The sequence below is a fragment of the Poecile atricapillus genome, chromosome 1, assembly GCF_030490865.1.
Source record: "Poecile atricapillus isolate bPoeAtr1 chromosome 1, bPoeAtr1.hap1, whole genome shotgun sequence".
In the NCBI taxonomy this organism is placed as follows: domain Eukaryota; kingdom Metazoa; phylum Chordata; class Aves; order Passeriformes; family Paridae; genus Poecile; species Poecile atricapillus.
The window spans coordinates 142,841,825-142,857,743 of record NC_081249.1 but is presented as its reverse complement, the minus strand read 5'-3'; the positions used below and the strand labels follow the sequence as shown (position 1 = coordinate 142,857,743).

General features: G+C 47.8%; 1 protein-coding gene across 3 annotated transcripts in view; it reads left to right on the top strand.

Moving 5' to 3' along the window:
• Window positions 1–12,695: 12,695 nt before the first annotated feature.
• CREB3L1 (cAMP responsive element binding protein 3 like 1) overlaps window positions 12,696–15,919 on the top strand; it is a 45,162-nt gene continuing 41,938 nt past the window's right edge. For all 3 annotated transcript variants that reach the window (XM_058829589.1, XM_058829590.1, XM_058829587.1), the window contains exon 1: window positions 12,696–12,988. In XM_058829589.1, the coding sequence (XP_058685572.1) occupies window positions 12,881–12,988 (108 nt within the window). In that variant the 5' untranslated portion in view covers window positions 12,696–12,880. The remainder of the gene's footprint in view (window positions 12,989–15,919) is intronic.

Genomic DNA, 15,919 nt, shown 5'->3' with positions numbered 1-15,919 from the left:
GGCTTTTTAAATCCAAACGAGAGAAGCGGTGAGTACACAGATGCCTGTTCATCCTCACTGTGTCCCTTGCCAGCATTTATAGGTATCACTTAACTGGAGCTCTGATACTGCTTTCTGCCCCAACCAAGGCTGTACTAACCAGCTTGTTGTCTCTTCCAGCAAGGTATCAAGTACATTTCAATTTCACAGGCTTCAAAAGTTTTTCACAAAATTGACAAAAAACCCATTCCCAAACCAGTTCACCCGCCATAAAATGAAGTCCCTGCAGGTGTGGGTGAAGCCAGCTGTGCAATGGCACAGGGCAACACCTCAGTGCAATGTTGTAGTAAGTGGAGAAGGGGGAAGATGCTGTGTCCAAGGGGAGCTGCAGGAAGAACAAAAGGAAGAGGATTGTCTTTTCCCAAACAGCTAGAACATGGACTATACCAAACATTCAAAGATCATTTCCAATCTGATGGTGTTCACATCTGTCCTGCACAATCAAAATCCCATGCAGAACGGAAGTCACCCAAGTGAGAGATGCCTTCTTCTTAAATATATCAAGGCACTGTTTGCAGGTCTCCTCTCCAAGTACTACTCTTGACTCTTTGTTGGTGAGGTTTGACACAAAGGGAGCTCATCCTCTCAGGACTGAGACATAGCCAGTGTGCAGAAAAGGCTACAGAAAATATGGTATGCAGAACAGTGTGGAATCGATATGCACACCTGAAGATGTAAAGGATGAAGGAGACAATTACAAGCAGCCACTGCCCAGGTGACAGGCAGCTATTAGAAGGCCAACTTTTACAACCAGCCCAGCTAAAGCTCCTTTTATCACTTGGAGCCAATTCACTGCAGCTCCCGTCCGCCTTAAAACCATTTCAGATGGGTTTTAAAGCTATTTATAGTGTGGAGGGGAAAATCCTATTGTGTAGCAAACTCAAAAAGTAGCATGTGCACCCTGGTTGTGAGAAATTGCAGCACATTTGAAGTTTCTCCTGTCAGCCTATGAGTTGCTTCCCTTTTTTTCCTTGCAAGGACAGACTGGTGTCCTATTCCCTCCAGGTCATCACTCTCAGAGAAGATGCTCATCTCTCCTGAAGAGTTTTCATGCGTTCTATGAAGGCTTCCAAAATTATATGGAACTGTCAGTTGAACAGCAACATAATGACACCTGTCATACATGAGTTTCACTGTGACCACATCTCTACGGTTATGATTACCTATGTCCTAGGCTTGTTTGTCTCTAGAGTCTTCAGAGCCCTTCTGAGTTGCTTTTCTGTCTCTTCTGTTTGTAAAATGTGTAACATCTGTGAGCACACACAGGAAAGTTCCAAGTTTCACGCCATGTTTGAAAGTTGCTGGCTTGTTGGGTTTCTGGTTTAGGTAGTGGTTCCCAAGAATAAGTCCCTACTTGTGGCTATGAGGAAGAGGGACTGTTACTCTCTCAGTAGTGAAATAACATTTGTTGACAGGAAGAACTGACCTTCCAGGAGATGTTACTGAGGAAAGAGAGGAAGCCAAGTGTCTTCTCCTTGGAGCACATGGACTTCCCCCTCCTGAGAGCACTTGTGACCCTCACAACTGTCTCCCCTACTGTTTGCTCTGTCTGCTTCTTTCTCTTTCTTCTTTTCCTCTCTCCCAACCACACCCACTATTTAACCATTTAGATATAAAAATAAAAAATAAGAAAACCACCCAACCCACTAGACAGAGGGTTTGCTAAAGAAGGGTAATTTTAAAAGCAAGTCTTTGAGGTCAGTGTGTAATTGTACCATTGGGACTATGTGATCTGAGACAAAAATAATCCACTGGGTATCTGGTCAAGAAGGAGAGGATGGCAGATTGCAGTGAGGGAAGAGTGACTTACATGGGATTGACCAGGCAGCAAAAGACCAGGCAAAACTACTTGCTGGCACTGGAATTAATATTTGTGTAGAATACTGCAAAATATTCTGTCTGTGATGGGATCATTACAGCTGTTGCTCAGGTCATGGCCTCCCTTGGTCTGTGCCAGGAGGCACTGAGTACTTCCTGGAAATTTAATGGTCTTCCACACAAATAAAGATATGATGTGAAGTATATTTATATATTAACTTGCTCATGAGGAACACTTCTGGTTTGATGTGGAGTTTAGGGTGCTGAGGTTTTTTTAATGGCTCTCCATTTTCAAACCCTGTTTCAGGTACTTTATGAAAACTTGAATTCTGCAAAGGGTTTATAGGACTGTAATCCATGCCCTTGGAATAAAGAAGGATGCTTTCACACCTATAAATATCAGTTCCTTTCTTTGCAGTTCCTTCTAAGTGACAACAGTAAGTTATGTGGGCCATTCATATAATGTATTTTACCAGTATTTTCTTTAGTGCATTATAAAGGAAGACGTGAGCCTGCTAGATGCCCAAATATTTCTGCTGTCTGGTAGCCCTGAGAGTACAATACAGGGTGTAGGAGGACCACATCACAGTGCTTTGTTTTGTTTATCATTCTAGCAGAGACAGTGGCAGCCCCCATCACTTGGAAATAATGATGCTAATTCCCATACTGGGGCAAAACACCAACTGCTTACAGAGAATCATGATTTTCCTGGCTTCAGAGCTGGTTTGGTGACACCAAGCAGACTTTCATCTCTGTCAGTCCTAAGACAGAGTTACTTTCACACTATGCCAGATAAAAGCACCATAAAAATCAGTTTTACTGTGAAAGTTAAATTTGAGAGAAGGGAGTACGCTTGTACATTGATGCCAGTGGCTGGGGGTATAGACCTTTACCTGAATTGATGCCACTTGTGTTTCTACTCCAAGGTGTCCAGCCATGAGCTCTCCAAGATTTCACTGCAGTTCAGTATTTTCCTTCCTCAAACCACTGTCTGTGCATGAAAGGATTTATTTTTAATCAGAGGCCAGTGCTGTTTGCAGGGGTCTTTACTTTGTGACTTTCAATTCTGTTTTTAGGAGGAGACAGTGGGTTTCAGTACCTTCTTGCTGTGGCTGTCTCTGGGCTAGCCCTTCCCAGAACAGATGCCACTGATTCAGGAGGTCTTGCTGCCTCCCCTTTATTTAAGTGCTGGTTACACAGCTCCGCCAGGATCCATTGCCGTTGCAAACCACGTTAAAGGGATAAGCAGTTTAGGGTTTGGATTCACTGTAGACCAGCCCTGGAGACCTCATGCAATTGTTTTTCATCCCTCTTACACCCACATTTCTGCTAGATTAGAGTTACTGCAAAACCCAGACACTCTCTGACTTGAATTCGAGTTGGGAAAGACACACAAAAAAGAGAAATTTTTGTTGTAAATTAGATTTCTCAGATTTCAGTGATTTGTCATGGTAATGTGGCTCAATCTATGCAGTCATAGAAACATTTCACAAGTTCAAACTCTTCTGATGTTATTAACTTCCCCAGTGTGGCAGGGTGCAGTGACTGTAGGAGGTAAGGTTAATTTCAGATCATCTGCGGTAGAAAAAAGACATGGGGAAGCATTAAACCTGCAAAATGAGGACTAAGCTAGAAAGCATTCCCCAGCCCTAGAGATCTATTTGGGAAGACTGGACTCTTGGCTTAATTGTTTTGTGCCCCTTTTGGACCCTGTACAAGTCCTCCACCAGTCCCTGTCCTGTGCTGCCTCTTGGTGCAGCTCAGGTCAGTGGGACAGCACTCGAACATTTTCCTGTGTGCATTGTGCTTGCCCACAAGCCAAACCAAAAACTATAATTCAGAACTCACTCAATGGGGATGATCTAAAAATAATGCAATTAAAACCAGTAAATGATGGTTTCCTAGGTTTGCCTGCCTATGTTGGAGCCAGTGGGGTGCATTTTCAGCCAGTCCCCTGCAACTGTCAGAAGTCACCTAAGAGCAGGGAAGGCAAGAATTTTCCTTGTTTCCAGGACATCAGGTGCCTAGGCTTTGAGAAAATTGCTAAATGTCCTGAGATACTTGGAGAAAGGAAGATCTAGCAACTGTTATCCCTGTTTGCCACACAAATCAGAATGTCTCATTTCTCTAGTACATCTTTTCCTAGAAAAACTGGCTGCTTGCGGCTTGGATGGGTGGTCTCTTCGATGGGTAAAAAACAGGCTGCATGGCCAGGCCCAGAGAGTTGTGGTGAATAGAGCTAAATACATTTGGCAGCTGGCTGCTAGCAGTGCTCCCCAGGGCTCAGTTTTGGGGCTGGTCCTGTTTAACATCTTTATTGGTGACTTGGATATTGGGATTGATGGCACCCTCAGTAAATTTGCAGATGACACTAAGTTGTGTGGGAGTGTTGATCTGCTTGAGGGTAGGAAGGCTCTGCAGGGGAATCTAGACAGACTCATTCAATGGACTGAGGACAACTGCATGAGGTTCAGTAAGGCAGAGTGCTGGGTCCTGTACTTGGGTCACAACAACCCCAAGCAGCACTGCAGGCTGGGGGAGGAGTGACTGGAAAATTGCCCAGCAGAAAAGGACCTGGGAGTGCTGATCAGCAGTGGCTGAACGTGATCCAGTGTGTGCCCAGGTGGCTAACAAGGCCAACGGCGTCCTGGCCTGTATCAAGGATAGTGTAGCCAGCAGGACCAGGGCAGTGATCTCCCCTCTGTACTCAGTACTGGTGAGGCCACACCTTGAGTGCTGCATCCAGTTTTGGGCCCCTCACTTTAAAAAGGACACTGAGGTGCTGTCCAGGTAGAGGGACTGATCTCTTCTACCATGCTTGCAGTGAAAGAACCAGAGGAAATGGCCTTAAGTTGATATGGGAGATTCAGATTAAGTATTAGAAAAAAAAATTCATTGTTAGGGTGGTCAGACATTGGAATAGATTGTCCAGGAAGGTGGTGAAATCACCATCCCTGAAGGTGTTTAAGAGGCATCTGGATATGTGCTGGGTGATATGGTTTAGTGCTGGGTGATTATGGTTTAAGGGTTACCATGGTACTGCTGGGTGGATGTTAGGACTTGGTGATCTAAAACGTCTCTTCCAGCTTTGATGATTGTGGCTGATCAGTGGATGTTAGGGATGCACAGGCGCAGAGCCACAGGCAGGGAGTTCTTGAGTACTTCAAGGAGACTCTTTCTTAGTGATGCTGCCTTTGGCCATGTTTCATGCTTCATGTTTTAGGCTGCTGCTATACTCAAGTTCTTGATGAATCAAAAGCTGTACAGGAAATGGCAGAACCAAAGGGACTTGCTTGGTATGCCAATGAGACACAGGTACTCTGGGACAGAGGACCCAGGGACTATACTGCTTTGCCTTTCTGTGGCTAACCTATCTACCCCACAGTCAGCTGCAGAAACCACATCTCTCCCCACTTCTGTTTCCTTGCTGGGTATCTCTCTAGCAATCATGAGGGATTTGCTCAGTGGGGCTTACAGAAGACAGCTGATAATTTTTATTTCTTTATTTCAGCTCTCAATCCATGCATGAAGAGCATGCCACACTTGGCAGCAGCTGTATGAGACTTGTTGATTCAGGTGGTCCCTCCCCTCCTTTCTGCAAGTTAATAAAGTCACACTAGGGGCAACTACATTCACCAGACTTCCCCCAAAGTAGTTCTTGCTCAGCAAGAGGGCTGTTGGCTGGCCCGAGTGAGCTCTCCTGAGACTGGGAGAGCAGCGAGACCAGTTCCCAAGAACAACTGCATGCCCAAGTGGTGTGGACAGTGTCAGCCTCACCCAGCTTTCCTGCATCCTGCCCCAGCTCCATGCACTGCTTGGGCAGGGAGAGGAGGGCAGGAGAGTTCACTGCCAAGAGTGACAAGTCTGTGTGCCTGACAGCATCTGTTGCCATAGCAATGCGTATTTGAGCCTGAGCCGAGTTGCATCTTCCCTGAAGTTGTGAATTGAGCTTAGCTTTATTTATTTAAAACCAACCATAACAAGTGAAAGAAAGACAAGAGACACATTACAAATCCCTCTGCACAGGACGTAGCCAAATGAGTCAGAGGCACTGCAGGCTTTAATCAGCCCACCTGACGTCAAACCTCTCCATCAGAGGAAAGTGCCGCCTGGAAATGTCAACATGCCCAAATGGAAAGGCCAGAAGGTAAATCTTTTCCTGTGCTCACTCACTGAGTGGTAAAGAACAATTAAAATTCAGCCAGTTCCCTAGACACATCTTAATAGCACTCTGATTGAACGTTTTTCTCCTCCTGGTCCTGTCCCATTCCTGCTGTTTGCTGCCTGGGGACAAGGCCTATTGGTTTGAAGGATCTTTCTAATGTAGCATCGAACCCCAGATCCTGCAAGAACAAGGTGTTACCACCAGCAACAAAACAGGGTTCTGTTGGAAAATTTTGTCACTGATATGACCTCTCCCACAAACAATGAGTTTACCATGCCATGATAGTGGTTCTCAGTTTCACACATGTGAATGACCGGGGGTAAAAATAGCAACTTAGCTTGGACCTATGCCAGTTGTCAACAGAAGGTTAAAATGAGGAAAAAAAGCAGCAGGTAAGACCATTTTTTTTTTTGCCATAGGTGTCAACCACCTGAGGGTAGGTCAACACCAACCCTGACAGATGCACCACAGCAATAGGAAATGGACATGGGCTGTAATAGATGCATGACCTACTGGGAAAAACCCTCTTGCATCTTTTGGAACAAAACTCATACTTTGGGGCCCTGTAATACACACAAGGTGAGAAGGAGCCCCCAGCTTTGAATACAAGAAGCCTATTCTGGAGTGTATACTTAAGCTAGGTGTGCAAAAGGGAGAGGGGTCAGCCAAGGACACCTATAGCTTTATGTGCCCTGTTAACAAACATCAAGCTAGGAAGCCTAGGAAAACCATCCATTCCAGCCCACTGGTGATTGCCAGGGGTGACATGCAGACACCAAGGAAAACAAGCACCCGGAGAAAGAGGAAGGAAGGAAGGAAGAATGTAAATGCAAACCACACCACTTAAAAGCAGGGCAGCATTCCAGTTCCTCCGAAGTGCTCCCCACACCCAGCAGTGTACAGCAGCCAACTTGATGGGCTTCTGATCTTCCCAAATCACTTAACACTTCTCCCCCTTTTATTTTTGTCCTAAATGTGTTTTGGTTTGGTGGCTGATCCTGGCTATGTGCCTGAGACATTACATTGGGGGTTGCTTTTCTCTAGGAGATGTCTGTAATGAAAGTTTCTTCGACCGTTTTCTCTTCCCCTGTAGTGAAAGTCTGTAATTACCATTGAGGGGTGAGGCAGACAGCATTGAAACAATGTCATTTGAACGGGGGTGAGACATGCCTGAATTGCTGGGTTGTGCTTTTCTCTTCACAGGATTTCTTGTGGATCTGGACCTTGCTTTTAACCCTTGGCAGTGCAGGGAACATCATCCTCCCACTCCCCTGACCAGCCTGTGTGTGCTGTATCTGCTTGGTTCTGACCAGGGCAGATTCTGTTGGATGTAGCCAAGACACAAGTGTCCAAGTTCTCTACCATGCCTGAGGGGTCAAGTGGCACAAATCTGCATGGACTGCACTCTAGTCATTCATGTGGGTAGCTGGGAGTTTGGAGTTGACTATGGCACATATAATGTGTCAAAGCAGAGTTGTTGCCATCCCTTGCCCTGACTCATCCAGTCCTGATCCAGCAGCTCTTCAGCTGCCTCCTGTACCAAAGCCATTTGCTTCCCACTCCTTGATGCAAGGTATTTTCTTGGGGTAAAATTCAGCCAGAGTATGCAGCTCTTCAGCTTTCCTAGGGAGATTTGAGTTATAGGAAATGGTCAGGAAAAATAAGACACTACATCCCCCTAAGAATGACTTTACAGGTTGTCTCCAGCCCTGTGAAGTATGCCTGGGTCCCTTTTGCAAGCAGGTCTTGAAACCATGAAAGCTAAAAGCCTAGTAAATAAAAAGTAGTGCATAGGAAGCAGAGGTGGCTACCCTCTTCTGCTGTCCTGCAACTTCCCATTCACAGTGTCTTCAAATGCTAACAAACTGCTGGAAGGAGATGCAAACCACAGATACAAACCACAAACTCCCTCATACTGAAGCTACTCTGCACCCAGTCAGCCTGAAAGTTGTCTGATTCCCCAGGGAGATTGCCAGCCTATGCTCTTTCTGAGGTATAGAGCAGGAGCGGGGGGGATTGTGACAAGGCAAAGGAACAATCTTAACTTGCCATGAAAAACTAAGGAATTACAAAGGTGCTTTTCTTCCTACATCATTTACTTCCAAAGTGGTGAGTTTTCAGTTCTCATATTTTGTTACAGTACCCATTTACTATTTGGGGGCTTTACTTTCTAACATACTGGCAGAAAGACACACAGCCACAGGCAGCTCAGCCACATTCCCAGGAGGCAAAAGGAGTTTTGTGAAGGGATGTTCCTAGGTCCAGTGTCTTGTATTCAAAGCTTTCCTTTTCCTAGGTCTTTCCTCCTTCCTTGTCTGTCATTTGCTCCTTGTTTGCAAGGCTGATTTAAATCTATCCAAGGGCCCCAAGTTTACCCCAGAAAGAATAATAATTGCAGTGCTGAGCTCTGTGGCTTCCCTTTCATTCCCCACATAGCATTAGGGTGCTCACTGAAACCACAACATTCATGGATCCTTGCCATATGAAAACATGCAATTAATATGTTCTTCACTTTCCCCTCTACTTCCTAAGCAAAATGGGGGGGAAAAAGCACAACTTGGGTGCACATTTCCTTATGACACACGTGTGTGTCTGATCTCTGCAGGCTCCAGCGTGGCTCACACCTACCTAGATTTGGTGGTCACTGATGAAGTGAATCTGCTTGCAGGCAGACATTTGATTTTATGTTCTGTGTAGCTGCACACAAAGCAACATGCAGAACACAATTCATTCCCTCTTTCACTTGTGGCAGCAGACCTATGAACATTCTGGTTTCACAGGTATTACCCCCTTCTCTGTTTTTAGCAGGGAGCTACGATGGATGTGATCTCTGTGCTGGCTCCTCTCCCTGTCCCACTGCTGCTTGCTGGTGGTGGAAACAGGTGTGCTGGGTACCTGGCTGGGAGTGTACACAGCAGGAGGAAGGAAATGGAAAGCAGCTGAAGCCAGCTGGAGAGAGAAGTGTGTGTGCAAGAGAGTTTAAACCAGCTGCTGGAAGGAAATCAAAAGGGAGATGAAGTTCCTGGATGAGGCAGAGCTGTGAATCGGAGTGGAAAGAAAGGGTCCAGAAACTACAAGTCCTTCCACAAAAGTTACCTTTTGCTAGAGAATGTTTTGCTGTATCACTCCCTATCTTGACTTTTTCCTGGGTTTTTAATTGTCCCATAAAAACCTAAGTGAAGAAATTACAGTCAAAGGGTTGGATACGTAACTACTTGTGCCATCACACATGACCCACCTCCTAAGAGTCTGTCTGGGGATTGTAGTACCTCTTCTTTGAACTAGGCTGAAAGATCCATTTCCATCCTCACCTTGTTCTCAGTTCCTGCTTCAGGAGCAGAGGGGACCTACAATGCAGCAGTTTCTCCCTCTGTCCGTAGTGCACAAAACAGTGAGCAAAACCACACCAAAGCGATATACGGAGAAGCAATCAAATCCAGAGAAAAGACAAAGCAAAATGAAGGTAAGACTGTTGCAAAGAGCTACTGAAGGGGTCAAAGTACGGAGCCTGCATGACTCCAGAAAATATTCATGGCTAGGAAGACAGCTTGTGGCAGAAGCTGTCTATTCCATCCATATGAACACCAACACTGGAAAAATAAGCAGGACAAATGGTATTGTTCACAGACTTTAAGTAAAAGCTTGTCTTTGGTGGCAGTCCTAAAGAGCCAGCCTGACACCCAAAGCAAAGGAGTTCTAACAGCATGAATCATTCCCATACTAGCCATCCAGGCTGCAAATGCTATGCAGATGACCCTTCTGTAACAACAGAGCCTGCATGCAGCAGACCAAAAATCACCGACAATTCACCCTACATTCCTCAAGAAACACTTGTCCTCGAAGAGTCTGTGAAACCTCCTGGCACAAACCTGGGTGAGGGAACCAAAAGCTTTAGCCTGACTTGTAGCAGAATGGCCTGTATTGCTGTCCACGTGTTCAAGCCCAGGGCCTGCTTACTTTGTCTTATGTGTCCTACTCATAACAATGAAGGGTGAAGGCAAAGCAAATGCAAAGTAGTACAACAAGAGACTTGCAGTTCTCACTGCATGGACATGAAGGCAAACAGTGAGAGCAGGACCAGGCAGGATGGAACACAGGAGATCATGAAAAGAAAGTAATTTCTTATGAGAAATGGACTGATGATTCACTTCTCAGCAGTGATAAATTTAGCTTGGTTGGTCATACATGTGTATTTGCAGTACCAAATATTGTGAGGCCAGGAAGACTTACCTGTTGTCAGTTTGACTTGTTCAGCCTGAACATACCTGACTGCTATTTCAATCTCCTGCTGTAATCAGATTGCAAATAAATCTAATTATAAAATCAGAGAAAACTGGGTTGAGAAGGAATTTGAATGATCATGTAATTCAGCCCCTGCCCCAAGGTTTCTTCCTGCTCCACTGTATCTATGTCCAAAGAGATGGCTGCAGAACTTGGTTTAAAAGATGCTCTAGTAAGGGTGATGCACCATTCAAGCGTTGCAAGTGCTGCAGTAGCCATGCCTTTGCTTCAGCAGTGCTGCTCAGCCTGTCCTTTTCCCCCTTTGCTGCAGGCACCCATGACCAGCTGTAGCAGCACATCTGAGTTTTTCTGAATTGTAATCACCTCCCCTCACCTATCAATAATTTACCTGTCTCCAGGTCTCTTCTGGAGCACAAAACTGCTTGCCTGAAGAAATAACTCTCCTTTTTGGCTCCAGGAGATCAGCAAGCAACACTCTCTGACCACCTAGATGACATTTCCATTGCCTTTAGTGAACTGCACTCATGTCTGACATAAGCAAAGTGTTCATTTCAAAGCTCTACACAAATGCTAGGGATGGGGGGTCCCATCAGAGCTCTCCAAGATGGGACAGAGCAGCTTTCCTGTTCAATACCAAAATGCAATATTTATTATGATTCTTCCTTGCCTGCAAAGGTGCAGCAGTAATAGGCAGGGAAGCTGCATCTGGGCAGTTACACTCAGTACTAAGAACACTGAATAGAAGCAGGGTTTCAGACCAGGCTATTTAATTTTTTTTTTCTGAGATATTTTAATCTCCAGAATGGATTTCACAGCTCCTATCTGACTGTGCCAAAGCATTTTCCCTTCAGAGCACAGACAAACAAGTGAGGTTTACTTTGCTTGACCTTTTCCGATGACACTGCCACCCATGCTGTGCAAACCGTAGCTGACACCATCTGAGCTTCCTCAGCCTGAGGATAAATAGTGTGTGTCCTGAGAAGAGGCTTCCTTGTGTTAGCTTGGGTGAGGCACTGAACCAGAAACTCTTGGTTTCACGAGTGAGTCTTCATAGTTAGGGAAGCGATATCTGTGTTTGGTTAGTGGCAGGAGGGGAAGCTGCCCCTGCTGTGGCTCTGGCTGTGCTCTGTGACCCTGGCTGTCACTCCATTGCTATGGCAGGATTCGGTCTGTCTACCCTTGCAGCTGAGAACCCTGCTGACTGGGATGTTAAAGGAAATCTTCCCTCTTACTTGGAGACAGCTTTACTTCTTGCTGAAATATGTCTGGACATATTTCTTCTTCCCATCTTACTGTGGTAAAGGTTTTCATGTTCCCCCTTTAAACCCACTGGCATCCACATTAACAAAGAGGTTACTTTACCATTCAGGAAGTAGGAACAGCATTATTTTCTCAGTACAACTCCATCCTGGCTGAATTTATGTTTCTGACCTTTTACCCAAAGGCTCTTTACACTTGACTGAAACATAAGGTAAAAGTAAATGTAACTGAAAGAGCTCATTGTGTGCGTAAGTATAAAAGCTTTTGTGTGCAGGATGTGGCTGCTGGTGCAACCAGTAGCCAAGGAGCACCTTGGGTTGTGCTGTTACTTCTGACAGCCATGGAGAATGGGGAGCACGAGCCTGGATGGATGAAAACCCCACGCCCAGTTTAAGCACAGGCTCCAGCCAGCTTCAAATCAGCGCTTCTTTGCCTTCTCACCGCTGGCAACTTCCGGCCAGGTTTCCCCCAGGAGAGATGCACTGCTGTCTTTGGGGTTTTTTCCGCCAGATGCCTGTGACCAAGAAAGCCCCTCCTTGGAACTGGGACACTTAGTCTGTTCTCTGTGGAGCCGTGAAAACAGGGAGAGATTAATAAAACATAGGGTTTCTTCAACGGGATTATTATAAGTGGTTTTCCTGAGTGTTGGTTGGAGTAATGATCAGAGAAGACAGGGATCCATAATCCTGTTTATCTGAAACCATATAATCTTCCTGATGCTCTTTAATGGTGCCCAGCTCTTTAATTACAGAGCAACCACATGTGCTGCTGCAGCCAGGCCTACCTGCAAGCCCACTGCGGGGAGCGGGGAAAAGGAGACCTCCCTGCCGGCTGCCCTTCAGGCTCCCACCCCGCGGAATGCCCATCTTTCCCGGCGTCGCTCCCCGAGGGATGCAGAAGAGCCACCAAAGCCGGCCGGCTGCTGAAAGGAGGGTTTGTTCGGTTCGTCAAACTGACACGGCTCTGCCGGGGACCAGCACCGCCCTCGGGTCCCTGCGCAGCGCCGCGAGAAGCACGGGAGCCCCGGGCAGCCACCGGGCTCGCCCCGCCCGGCGCTGCGGGGGCTGCCCGGGAGGCGGGGGCGCTGCCTCGAGGGGGTGTCTGCGCGGGAAGTCCCGCCCCGGTGGCTCCCGGAGAACGGCGGGGGCGTGCCGCGGCCGGCCCCTCGGCAGCGGGGCACTGACAGCCGCCCTGAGCGGCACCGGCGCGGCGCTCCGCTCCCGTGCCCGCCCGGCGGTCGCTGCCGCCCCGCCGCCTATGGGCCGCCGCCGCCGGGGGGCGGGCGGGAGCGTACGGCCGCAGTGAGCCCGGCCGGCCGAGCGCGGGGGGCGGCCGAGCCCCGGCGCCGCGGGCACCATGGACAGTATCCTGGAGCCCTTCCCCGCCGAGCGGCTCTTCCCCGCCGCCGGCACCGGTTTCCTCGACTTCGGCGACTTCAGCGAGGCGGACTTCCTCAGCAATGTGGTAAGGGACCGCCGGCAGCACCCCCGCTCCGGCGGGCCGGCCCCGGCAGCGGTGACGGGACACGGCGGCGGGCTCTGCTCGGTCCCCGCCCTGCCCCGCCTGCCCCGAGGTGCCCCGGAGATGCGGGGAGCCGGGTTCCCGCCGTCGCACACGGCCAGCTCCCCGCTGGACTGACCCGGCCGCTGTTACCCCGAGGAGACCCCGCCGGGGAATCTCAGGGCTGCCCTACACTATGGTTTTATGAGCCTGACGGCTGGGGAGAAGTGTGCGGTGCCAGGCGGAGGCTGTCCGTCCTGCCTGTCGTGTGTGAGCTCGGGCAGCACCGGAGGCACGGCCGGTTGCCGTCGGGAGAGCTTTGGGCTCAGCGCCTCCTCTCTCCTTTGCCTGTAACTTTTCCTCAGAGTGGCATTTGGGAGAGGAGGCATCTATCGCCTGGCGCTTTAGCTGGGTTGATTTACTTTGGAGAGAAGGGCGAGGGGGAAGAGTGACTCGGGAGGAAAATGTGTTGCCAGTCTCAGGGAACCAAAGGGGCATTGTTCACCTCTAGGGAAACTGCCCGGCCTCTCCCAGGAGTCAGGCGAGTTCTCAGTCCAGCAGCTCTCCCTGAGAGCACGCACAGACTCTTTGCTGTAGAGCCCGAGCTTTCCATGGGAGTTTCCATGGGATCCTGCAGCCCCTCTGCCAGGCAGGATCCAGCCCTGTTGCAGAAGTGGGAAGGTCCCCACCCCAGAGGTGCTTTGGAGTGAGGGTATCCGGCGCTGGGCAGCAGGGCACTGCCTGAAGGCGAGGCTCCGCCAGCCTGTGAGCGGCTGCAGCCGTGGGACAGTGTGCCTGCCCCGGACAGAGATCTGAGCAATGGCTTGTTACTCCCCTTTCACAGTACTGGCACCTCCCGTGTTCCCGGTGTTAGCACTGTGAGCGTCCCGGAGGACTATCCTTGCAGTGGGAGCAGGGAGAGGGTGAATCCACTGATGAATCCACATCTGCTTTGCTACACAAAAGATGTCTAAAGCCTTTTATGTTGCCTCCTTTGTGAGGGAGACGGTAGAGCTGCAGAATGTGCATAAATATTAAATGCACTGCACCAAGCAGAGGCACACAAGCTCTGGGAAAGAGATTATGGAGGCAGCCCCATCCCTCAGAGATCTTGCCAGCTGCTAATTTCCGAGATAGCATTGTGCCTCAAGGACTGATTCCACTGGGCTCTACCAGAGGCAAGAGTCCACAGTGTTCAGGCAGACCTTCCAATGACACATCACCCCAAGACTGAGCGCTTGCCTTGGCTGCTCATATCTGAGGGACCTGTTGCTAGGAGTTTTGTGCTTTCCCTAATTCTGAACACATCCAGCGTGGATGAAGCTATGCTGATAAGAAGTGCTTTATGCCAAGACCATTTATTCCTTTACCAAAATGAAAATAGTATGTATTGCCACCTTTTACCAGGTGCAACATGGGCTGTGGTCAGAAGTCAGGGAACACCTAACCAGTATAGGTGGTACCTTTTTATAGTTAAACACAACTTCTGCTTGCAAGCAGACTCTGTGAAAAGGAAGCTTTTGTGTAAGAGTGCCATCTGGTGCCACCTGCCAGGACAGTGTGTTTAAAGTGTGTGGTGGCTGTGGGCAGGCTGGCGCTGTCCTGCCTCATTTAAATGGCTTTTCTGCTTGGCGAGCTGCTTCTGGAAGCAGCTTGCCCTTCTCATTTAACTATGTTGCAGTGACTCAGGCATCGTTGTGCTCAGCTGACAGCAGAAAGGCGCTTTTTTTAAGGCTTTTTTTTCTTTTTTTTTTTTTCCTGTGGATTTTTTTCCCAACTGCCAGCACCACAAACTTCTGCTGGAGTGAGAGTCAAGCTGAAACCTTCTCTTCCTGCAGATGATATATATGAAAGATTCTGTAGCCACTTCTGGCCTACCAAATCTATTGATGATACAAAAGCCAGAACATAAAATACATCACTCTCTTTGTTCTCACTCTGCATGACAATGGGGAGGATGGAAGAAATACACTTGGATTTTCTTACTAAATGCAGCAAATCTCCTGGGATCTTGCAATATGTGGAGAAGTTCTTTTGACATCACCGTGCACAATAGCTCACAAAGTTGCCAATGCCTTTGCTTCAAAGATGGGCAAATTTTTCCAGATATTAATCAGGAGGCATTTTTCTAAAAACGGGCCAGGAATTTCAGTCATAAAATGTCAGTATGAAATTTTTGTGAGTAGGATTTCCTCTTTTCAGAAAGGAAACAGAAATAAAAGATGGATGAACCTTACCGCAGAGTCTGTGCTCCTTTGGGGCAAGAATTGCGTGTGTCTAAACTATTCTCTTTTCCACAACCTTGGCAGTCCTAATGAGTCATCTTGGTCTTTAAAAAATGGTTCTCTGTATTGTTCATATGAAGCTGTGACAAAGAATTAATTAAAGCACATCTGTAGATGCATCTTCAGAAAGGTCTGTGTGCTTGCAACAGAAAAAAAATTTGTGTGGGGGCTGCCTTTCAGAGACATCTTCCCAGGCTGTAGGAATAGGTTGACAGAAACATAATGAAATTCTACAAGAACAAACCCTGACTTGTGTCCCTAGGATGGATGGATGGATGGATGGATGGATGGATGGATGGATGGATGGATTGATGGATGGACGGACGGACCCACCAGGGGTCATGGAGGACTGGTGTGCCCCAGCAGCAAAGGCAGCTAGGAGCAGGAGTGACATGGTAGATAGACCCAGGGAAGTAATTATCCCCTTTTTCTTGAGAATAAAACTGTCTTGAATACAGTGTCCAGTTTTGGGCTGCCTGATAACAGAAAGACATGGATAAATCTGAGTGCATCAAGGAGGTTGTCACCAAGGTAACTGGGAGATGGAGAATTTCTCCTGTGAGGACTAGCTAAGGGAGAAGAGGTAGCTCCAGGAGGACCTAGCAGAAGC